Source organism: Echinops telfairi, unplaced genomic scaffold, assembly GCF_000313985.2.
Source record: "Echinops telfairi isolate 266 unplaced genomic scaffold, ASM31398v2 ScPeMD7_60;HRSCAF=208, whole genome shotgun sequence".
In the NCBI taxonomy this organism is placed as follows: Eukaryota; Metazoa; Chordata; class Mammalia; order Afrosoricida; family Tenrecidae; genus Echinops; species Echinops telfairi.
In genome coordinates, this window is record NW_022103958.1 from 16,046,617 (window position 1) to 16,057,754 (window position 11,138).

General features: G+C 42.3%; 1 protein-coding gene across 1 annotated transcript in view; it reads right to left on the reverse strand.

The window, feature by feature from the left end:
• TRIM44 (tripartite motif containing 44) overlaps positions 1–11,059 on the reverse strand; it is a 180,317-nt gene extending 169,258 nt beyond the window's left edge. Inside the window, 1 exon segment of the mRNA XM_013006068.2 lies at positions 10,406–11,059. Coding sequence (XP_012861522.2) covers positions 10,406–11,059 — 654 coding nt within the window.
• Positions 11,060–11,138: the final 79 nt, after the last annotated feature.

The window sequence follows — 11,138 nt, forward strand, 5'->3', positions numbered from 1 at the left end:
CTGTGCTGACATAGCCTAGCTCTTTCTATAAACAGAGGAAGATCTGGCAGCAGACTAGACTTGAAGGACTGCTAGTCTCACACAACTCTCTCTCAAGGGAGTGAGTTGCACTGAGCCATTTGTAGTGCTTTATAATTTAACTATTCATTTCTTGTATATTTATCTGTATATGATTTAACAGTTCATTTCTTGTTATATATCTAATTATCTTTATAAATAAATATATTAAATTATCAGCAATTTGGTTTTCTCTCTCTAGAGAACCCTAACACATCATCTTTGCTTCTAAGGAGCATTCTGGCTGTACTTTTATCAAGACATATTTTTCAATATTCTTTATCAGCACCATAATTGAAATTAATCAAATCTTCTCTAGTTCTTTTTACTCATTGTACAACTTTCACATTCATATCAGGCAATAGAAAATACTTTGGGTTAGGTGCATCTTAGTACTCAAAGTGTCATCCTTGTGTTTCAACACTTTAAAAAAGTCTTGTGCAGCAGTTATGACCAATCAATTCATCCTTTGATTTGACTGCTGCTTCCATGAGCATTGACTGTGGAACCAAGCAAGATAAAATCCTTGACAACTTCAATCTTTTCTCTTTACCGAGGTGGTATTGATTGGTCCAGTTTTGAGAATTTTCATTTTCTTAACATTAAGTGCAATCCTTGATCTTCACCAGCAAGTGCTTCAAGTCTTCCTCAATTTCCGTATGGCAAGATTGTGTCTTTGGCATATTTCAGGTTGTTGCTAAGCCTCCTCTAATCCTGATGTCACAGTTTTCATATAGTCCAGCATCTCAGATGTGCTCAGCATACCGACTGAATATGGATAGTGAAAACATTCAACCTGACATACACTTTTCCTGATTTTAAACCATGCAGGGTTCCCTTGTTCTGTCTCTGGTCCATGTACAGGTTCCACATAAGCATAATGAGGTGTTCAGGAATTCCCATTCTTCTCAGTATTATCCATAGTTGCTTATGATCCTTCAAAATACCTTTGCATAGTTAATAAAACAAAGTAAATGTCTTTTTTGTATCCTTTGCCTTCAACCAAGATCCAATACCAGCAATGATATTCCATGGGCCATATTCTCTTCTGAATCCAGCTTGAATTTCTCAAAGCTCCATCTCAATGCATTGATGCAACTGTGGTTGAAGGTCCTCCACAAACTTTTACTTCCATGTGATATTGATATTGTTTGATAATTTGTACACTTTGTTGGGTCACCTTTCTTTGGGATGGGAAAAATATGGATCGCTTCTATTTTGTTAGCCATGTAGCTGTCTTCCAAATTGTTTGGCATAAATGAGCATTTCTAGTGCTTTATCAGCTTCTTGAGATATTTCACATGCATTACATCAATTCCTAGCGCCTCGTTTTTCACTATGTTATCAGTGCAGCTTGGTCTTCATTCAGTACCATGAAATGGTGTTTTGAGCACAGTAACTCTAGGTTGTTGGCATCAGACTGATTCTTAAGTTGTGGTGACCCCATGTGTGCAGAGAAGAACTGTTCTATAGAGTTGTCAAAGCTGTGATCGTTCCAAAGTACCTCTGGGTGGGATTGCCAACCTTTCAGCTAGTATAGTTCAGTGCTTAACAGATTACACCACTCAAGGACTCAAACCCTAATGTAGCCCCTATGCAATATTGATTCTCTTGATTTTCTAAATTTCCTGGGAGATGAAATTATTATACTCAATATCTTACATATTTACCATATATTTGTTGTACATCTACTAGCAAAGCACTATGACTATGCTAGGTGCTGGGAACATAACTAGAAAAGTTCAAAACTCACAGGACACACACATGGTAAAATAAAACATTCACATGGTATATACTGTATTTAGTAATACTTAGATGTATTTAAAGAGTTCTGGTGGCACAGCAGGTAGCTGGTAGTTCAAACCCACTAGCACTCAATGGGAGAAAGATGAGGCAGAACGTTTCATTAAAGATTTAACAGCCTCAGAAAGCCTATGGAACACTTCTCTGTCCTATTGGGCTGCTGTGAGTTGGATTCTTCACTCAATGGCACCTAACAACAATAAATGTATAGATTGCTGCTATGGGAATACTGAAGAAGGGTATCGAACAGACGATCTATCCTTCTAGGCCCATCTTAAACATTCCTTTCTTCAAGAAACCTTTGCTGGTTCCTTAACTTCACAGTCTTTCTGGACCAAGGACCCTGTCTGGTAGGTTTGAACTACCAACCTTGTGGTTAGCAACCCCATGTTGAACCCATTGCACCATCAAACACAAAACAAAAAACTCCCTGCCATCAAGTCTATTCCGACTCATAGTGCCCCTACAGGACAGAGAACAGTCCCTGTGGATTTCCAACACCGTAACTATGAGAATAGAAAGCCCTACCTTTCTCCCACAAAGTAGCTGGTGGTTTTGAACGCTAACCTATGGTTAGCAACCCAAAGCATAACCATTACACCACCAGAGCTCTGTAGTTTATTGATACTAGGTCACATTGTGACAGATGTGCAATACGAACAGATGTCCCTGACAGGGGAAATGGGTCAGGCTCTACGGGAACTCTATACTATCTTGCAATTGTCTGTAAATCTCAAACTAGCCTAAATTCAAACTCTATTTACATATGGATAAACACACACACATACATGTATCCACAGTGATTTTGATTTAACTGGCTGGTGTGGGACCAATCATGGGTACTTTCTAAACACCTTCCTCCAAGGTCATTCAAATATGCAGTTAAGGTTGTATGCAGGAAGAGTACTGGCTGCATTGCTGAGCTCCTGCTGCCTCCTTTTTCACTGTAGCCTACAGGGGCCTTCCTTCTATTGTGCCTCCAACATCACACATTTACTTATACCTGAAAGGCTTTTTTCCACTAACCACCCTTTCTGCTTTGGCCACCCTTCTTATCAATATTTTACTTAACCATATCTTTTTTTTTCCTTAACCATATCTTCTAAATGAAGTGTAATGTTAATAATGAGTATTGTGAGGAGATCCCACATCTGAATCAGGACACAGAAAGCCTTTCGCCCTCTACTTATGTGCAGAAGACCTCTAGGGTTTTTTGGGTTTTATTCTTGTAAACTTCGGGGTTTAGGCAAACATTTACAAAACAAGTTAGTTTCCTATTTGACAATTTATTTACAGATGGTTCCATGCAACCCCCTGAGCGCATCACCACTCACCTCACTTCCACCCTAGGTACCCTATTTCTATTCATCTATCCGCCTTCAAGGAAATCCAATCAATACAACCATTATTCAACTTTATGCACTGACCACAAAAGATCGTGATGAAGAAATCAAAGAATTCTACCAAAGACTTCAGTTGGAATTTGACCAAACATGCAATCAAGATGTATTGACAGTTATTGGCAACTGGACTGTAAAACTGGGAAACAAAGAAGAAGGAACAGTTGTTGGAAACTATGGACTTGGTGATCGCATAAAATTTTGCAAACCAACAACTTGTTCATTGCAAATATATTTATTCAACAATACAAAAGTCAACCATACACATGGACTTTTCCAGACAGAATACACAGAAATCGAACTGACTACATCTGTGGGACGACATGATAGAGAAGCTCAATATCAGCAGCTAAAACCAGACCAGGGGCTGACTGTAGAACAGACCCATCAGTTGCTCATATGTAAGTTCCAGATAGAGCTGAAGAAATTAAAACAAACCCTCTAGAGTCAAAATATGACCTTGAATCTATCCCTGCTGAATTTTGAGAACATCTCAAGTACAGATTTGATGCCTTGAACACTAATGTCAGAAGACTTGATCAGCTGTGGGAAGACATCACGACCATCATTTTTGAAGAAAGCAAAAGGTTTCAGAAAAGACTCTGAAACTTGCTATTAATCATAGAGTAAATAACACAAGTGAGAGAAAGGATGCAGTCAAGGAGCTGAGTAGAAAATTTATAGGGGCAACTCAAGAAGACAAGACCAAGTATTTTAACAAAATGTGCAAGGACCTAGAATTAGAAAACCGAAAGAAAAGAAGAACATGCCAGCATATCTGAAACTGAAAGAACTCGGGAAAACTCAAGCCTTGAGTTTCAATTTTGAAAAATTCTAGGGGCAAAATATTGAGTGGCGCAGGAAGCATCAAGAGAAGATGGAAAGAATAGTCACTGTACCAGAAAGAACTAGGTGACAGCCCAACATCTCAGAGATAACATATGTGCATGAATCACGGTGCTGAAGGAAGAACTTCAAACTGCACTGACTGCATGAGCCAAAAGCAAGACTCCAGGAACTGAAGGAATACTCACTGAAATGCTTTAGAAAGCTGAAGAAGCACTGGAAGCATCCACTCATCTACACCAGGAAATTTAATTTGGAAGACAGCTACTTGGTCAACTGACTGAAAGAGATCCATATCTGTGCCCATTCCTCAGAGATGTGACCGAAGAGAATGCTAAAACTATAGAATGATATCACTGATATCACACACAGGTAACATTTTGCATCAACGGTTGCAGCAACAAAGTTCAGGAAACTGCCAGAAGTTCCGGCCGGATTCAGAAGGGGGTATTGCTGATGTCAGATGGATCTTGGCTAAAAGCAGAGAATACGCTAAACATCAGAAAGATGTTCACTTATGTTTCACTAACTATGCAAAGGCATTTGACTGTGCGGATCATAATAAACTGTGGACAGCTGAGAAGAACAGGAATTCTGGAACACTTCACTGTGCTCCTTCAGAAGTTGTACCTGGATCAAGGCAGTTGTGAGACTAGAAAAAGTGATTGCTGCATAGTTTAAAATCAGGAAAGGTGTGAATCAGGGTTGTATCCCCTTACCATAGTTGTTCAATCTATATTCTGAGCAAATCATCAGAGAAACTGGATTGAACGAAGAAGAGTGTGGCATCAGAATTGGAGGAAGACTTATGAACAACCTGCAGTATGCAGATGACACAACCTTGCTTGCCAAAAGGGAAGAGGAATTGAAGCAACTGCTGATGAACATCAAGGATTGTAGCCTTCAGTATGGATTACAATACAATCGATTAAAAAAAACACTATGGTTCAAAAATGAACCAACAGGGAACTTCACGATAAATGGAGAAAGGGTTAAAGCAATGCTCATAGAAATAACAGTCAAGAGATCAAAAGACATACTGTTTTAGGTAAATCTCCTGTACAAGACCTCTTTAGAGTATTGAAAAAGGATGTTCCTTTGATGACTGAGGTGTGTCTGACTCAAGCCTTGGTATTCTCCAGTCCATCCTATACATGTGAAAGTTGGGCACTGAATAAAGATGACCGTGGAAGAATTGATGCATCTGAATTGTGGTGCTGGAGAAGGATATTAAATGTACCACTGCTAAAAGGATAAACTGTGTTGAAAGAAGTAAGGCCAGGGTGCTCCTTAGAGGCAAGATTTTATCTTACATACTTTGGATATGTTATGAGGAGATAACAGTCCCTAGAGAAGGATATCATATTTGGTAAAGTGGAGCAGCAGCAATAACGAGGAAGGCCGTCCACAGGATGGACTGACACAGCGGCGGCATCAATAGGCTCAGAGGAACAATTGTAAGGATGGTGCAGGGCCGTGCATGTTTTGTTCTGTTGTGTATAGGGTCTATATGGGTCAGAGCCGATTCGATGGTATATAACACCTCTCCTGCCCCTTCCTACCCCTGAATTTTCTTTTTTTGGCCAAATGCTGTCATTTTGGTCTTGCGTACCTGAATGCTCTAAAGCGCATGTTCCTCACAGGTGATGCTGTTCACTTTATCAGGCTGTCTAGTCAGCTTGTCTTGACTGACACTCCATCACCCTGAGCGTTGACTTTCTGAAAAGTTTTAACTATTTTAAAACAAAAACCCATAAATTCATATTCCTTCCATAAAGTAGTATTTTTACCTGGCTAGCAGCAAAACACTAAAATAATATAATACTCTCAATTCAAAAGCCAACCAATCCTCTGTAGAGACATGAACCAAACCACTGATTTCTGCTATGAAGAAAATTACTGCTTTGTGCAAACTAACTAAATGGTGCACAATACGGGGATGTCTGTCCATCTTTGCAAGAGCTCATAACTTAGGCTCCCACCCAAATGACATACAGTCAGATGTCTTCCATGATAGCCTTTTCAAAAAACATTAACCTCATCCTGCCACACTTCAACTTCTTTATTACTATAATTAACTATCTTCATAGCACACATCACCATCCCAAATTGCCTCTCTCCTCTCTCAAGATGGAGTGACACATAAGAGATGGTTTGATATGGTGGCTACAACAATGGGCTCAAAAATACCAGCTGAGGACGGCACATGAGCAGGTAGTTTTACGAGCTGAAACTGACTTGAGGGCACCTCACAATAACCAATCCTCTGGCAAGTGCAGAGACTACATGAACGCTGAGATGCCTTCTGCCAGGCTTACTTCTAGCACAGGGCAAGAATGGGCATTTGGGTGGTAGACTGAGACGAAAAACCCCAGATCTGCAACCTTCTCACAGACATATTGTACAGAGCCACTTAGGGGTGGCTTGCACTAGTGACACCAAGTCATATACTTTATCTTAATTTTCATTTTTATCATTTTCTGTACAAATGACTAAAGCACTAATTGAGCCACTGCGTAGTCAGTGCTTCCTGCTTTTATTATAAGGTGTCAATTCCTTTCAGGTGAGGCTAGGAACCCAAGAATATAAAATAGACACATTGCAGCTGCTCTTCAATGCCCTGCCTCCCCATAAGCTTCTCCTTATGAGTTAATGAGAGAGCAAGATCCACTGACCACAAGTCTGCCACAGCTCCACCTCTAGGGCCTCTGGAGACACAGCTGTTCGAGGCATATGCCAATATCCCTCCAACTCTGCTACAAGTCCCCCTCACCAGCTCCTCTTTGCAGCTGTTCCCAGTGTCGCTTAACTAAACATTCCTCTCCCCAAATACCCACCCTTTTAAAGGTACGTTGAAGGGGAAGGGCCCCTAGAAAAATAATGAAAACAATTCCAAAGATGCTCAATAAACACTGAATTTTGCCAACATCTCCCTTTGCCACTATTTGAAGGGGCTTCAACATTCTACAGGAAAATTCCAGTATCTGCATTTTCCACAAACTTTTTGATGTCCCTTATATACAAACATCATTGTTTCTTCGGGTAATCTTAAAGTGAGCTGACACGCAGATTTCTTGACTAGTCCTTTTCAGAATTCAGTGTACAGCTGAGTGTACTATGAAATCACAGTTGGAGAGTACAGAGAAATTTTTGAAAGACTAGAAATAGAACACATCATCTGCAAGAAAATAGAGTCCCACTGAGTTATTAAACTGTCACTGTGTCTCACTGTGTGTGAGAGTGCATGTGGTTGTGTGTCTGGGTCAGAACCACAGTAATGGTTCATAGGCTAAAAAGAAACAAATTAATAGAGTAAACCAGGATGTGGAGAAACCGAAGTATAATATCCAACCTCAAAAACTCATCACCATTTAGTCAATTCTGGCTCATAGCAACTCTATGGGACAGAGCAGGGTTGCCCTTCAGATCCTCAAAAGGCTATAAATCTTTACTGAAGCATATTGCCAGTTTTCACTTGCAGAGCAGCTGGTGGGTTCAAACCACCTACCTTTCAGATAGCAGCCAAATACTTAACCACTGCACCACAAGGGCTCCTTGAATTTCACCATAAGCAGTGACAAATGAATCTAATGCATTACAAGTTAATAACATAACTACACTTGAGGTAGGAAGGAAAGAACTAACCTAATTAACAGTTGAAAACACAAGTTTGGCTGGGTATTATCATAAATGCTGCTACCAAAGTAAGATATCCCCCGAAAATAAGACCGACTTACAGTTTTGCCTATCGCTGAAATATAAGGCATCGCCCCCAAAAATAAGACCTCCCTGAAAATAAGGCCCCTGAAACTACTGTAACTCTGGACTCTGGACCATAGCGGTGGGCGCCGCAGCACAGCTCACTGTTGGCCACAATGCAGTCAGAGCAGACAGGAAGTGCGAGGTCTCTTTTAATAGAATAAAACAATAAACAATAAATGTGTACCATATTCTTCTTCATGGAAAAATAAGATACCCCCTGAAAATAAGACCTAGCGCATCTTTCGGAGCAAAAATTAATATAAGACACTGTCTTATTTTCTGAGAAACAGGGTAGCTAAACCAAACTCCTGCCACGGAGTCAATGCTGACTCACAGCTGCCCTCCCCTACAATGGGTTTCCAAGAATGTAACTGTTTATAGGAATAAAAGCACTAGTCTTTTTCCTGCGGAGCTGCTGGTGGGTTCCAACTGCCCACCATGCAGATCACTGTAGTAACCACTACACCACTAGGGCTCCAACTGGCTATTCATATGGGGGTGGGGGGTAATGAAACTGAACCTTTATCTCCATTACACAAAAATCAAGGGCATAAGACATAAAAACAAGGCACAAAAAAGCACTATTCATAAAAGCAAAAGGAAGAAAGATTATGGAGAAAGAGACACAAGGAGAAAGGAAGAGTAAAACCAAAGAGGCTGATGATATTTCCAACCAATATAACCAACAAAGAAGTCAAATAATACAAAAGCCCCTGTAAATTAATGAGAAAAAGACAAACCAGTAGAAAAATGAGCACTTCAAAGAAAGGGAAATACAAAATATGCTAAAGTTATTGGTAACTAGAGAAATACAAACTAAAACTACAGTAAAAAAACATTACATGCCCACAAGAGTGACAACCATGTAAACTTTCTGGAAAAACAACTGTTGGTGACAATACACAGCAACAGCAACTCTCATGCATTCTTAATAGCAACACAAGTTGGTACAGCTACTTCGGAAACTAGCTGGCAACATTACTACGATATGTTACTCTATGACCTAGGAAGTGCACTCCTAGGTCTCTACTTCACATAAATAAATGTATATAAACATGCCCCAAGACACATGAACAGTAACGTTTGGTCCAACCTTGTTTGTAATGGTGCCAGAACGTAGAAACAAACTCAATACTCATCTGCTGTGACATATCCATGAAACGGACTTTCTACACAGCAATGAAAATGAGCAAACCACAGGCACGTACTCAGTGTATCCCAAAAGTACAATGTCAAGAAAAGCAAAGCCCTGAGGAATGTATAGTCTCATTGTGCCAGACTCCCAAAGTTTCTGCATGCACAATACAAGGAAAGATATAAAGATCAGCAAGTGAATTATCACCATGGTTATTAATTGGAGAGGGGGATGGGAAGGGGGCTCAAACTTGCTAGTCATGGTCTATAAACTGGGTGATGGTTCCATAAGAATATTTGCCTCCATTTATTCAATGATGCAGAATTTTTGCATACTTTCTGAATGTGTTTTACAGAAAGTATAAAGATAAAAAAGAAACAAGGGAACCATCATTATCAAAGTATTTGTTACCCCAGTCCCAACAACTGTAAGGTTGCTTAGGGAAGAAAGCTGTTCAGAGGACAACATTCACGAATGACCTGATCAACTGTTCGCCTGCTCAAACTCCAGCTGTTTCAACTCCAGCTGTTTCTCTAAGTGTAAACATGCAAGATATAAATAAAAGGAAAACAATTTGCAAATCCATTCACTCAACAAGCATTTATTCGCCTACCACTCGCCAACCGCTGATCTAAGAAACCAACATGGTCCAAGAATCTAGACCACGGTTCTGCACTCTCATAAAAGATGGAGGACATCAGAACGCTCACCCCATACTAATTTGAACTCTACCTTCTCAGCCCCCTTTCCTGTCTCATTTCACACACTCGAAGAACCAAAAAGAGCTCCGGGGCCCGCATGAAGGTATTTTTAAAAATCACTCCTTTAGGGAATCTTTCCCTGTGACTATCTGCTTGGATTCCATTGGCAGAAGCTGTTTCCCAAGTTTTCAAGTGGGCATAGATGTTGCCCTATGAAGTCACAGAGCAAGTACAATCACAGGTGATGCAGTAGGAAACGGCTTCAAGTGCGGTCCAAGTTTCCAAGCAGCCCCTAAGGTGAAATACCTGGTGATCTGAAAAACCGGTCACCGAAAGCCCTATGGAGCACAGTTCTACTGACACAGGAGATCACCAGGGGTCAAAAATCAACAGGACTGGCAGTTGGTTTCAGCTCCCAAGACACGTTCTCTCGGGGAATCCAGACTTTAGAGACTTGCAGTTTTACGAAATTGAATACTAGATTTTTGTGGATACATGCATTTTTCCCCCCTTGGGTGAAGGTCCAGAGATTTCTCATCTGATTCTCAAATGAGTCCAACCATTAAGAAAAGTGGACAAACGGGCTGGACTCGCCTTTTAGGAGCAGGTAAAGGGCCCACGGCCACAGCTAAGGCATCAATCAGAGTTGAAATGCAGGCGTCCTGACCCCCAGGCCTAGGCTCTGAAGGCCCAGTACTTACTCGCAGCTCTTCGAAGGCTTCGTCTAGCGTGGAGAGCTGGTGGCCCTGATGAGCCCCGATGACCGGACACAGGACACAGATGAGCTGCCTGTCTTCCTGGCAGTAGGTGCTCAGATCCAGCCCGTGGGCGGGGCACTTCCTCTTGGCCACTCTCTCCGCTTCCATTTCGATTTCAGGGTCGAATTCACTCTCGGCCTCGGTTTCTCCCTCGGCCTCGGATTCGCCTTCTTCCAGATTCTCTTCCTCCACCTCGCTCTCTTGCGCCTCCTCCATTTCTTCCTCGCTGCCGTCTTCGCTCTCTTCTTCGCCGCTCTCGTCCTCCGTCTCGCTCTCTGCGGATTGGCTCTGGGCGTCGTCGGCCCGACTGCCATCCCCTGCTTCGCTCTCTACCTCGGGCTCATTCTCCACCTTGGCCTCGCCTTTGTCGGGGCCCCCGCCCGGGGCCCCCGCGGCCCAGGTGCCCGCGCCGTGGATGTAGCGGGCCAGGTGGTGGCTGAAGAACTTGTGCCTGTGCGCGTCGGCGTGGCGGCGGCATTAGCAGAAGCCGCATTCCCCGCACACTTCCTCGGCGCCCGGGGCCTCGTCGGGCTCGCACTCGTCGCACGTGCCGTCGTGCGGCAGCTCCTCCAAGGCCGCGCCCACGCCCGAGGCCATGTGGGGGCTGCGCCGGGGCTGCAGGCCCGGCGCCTTCGGGGCGGCCTCCTCCCCACCGGGGTCCCTCCCCGGGAAACCG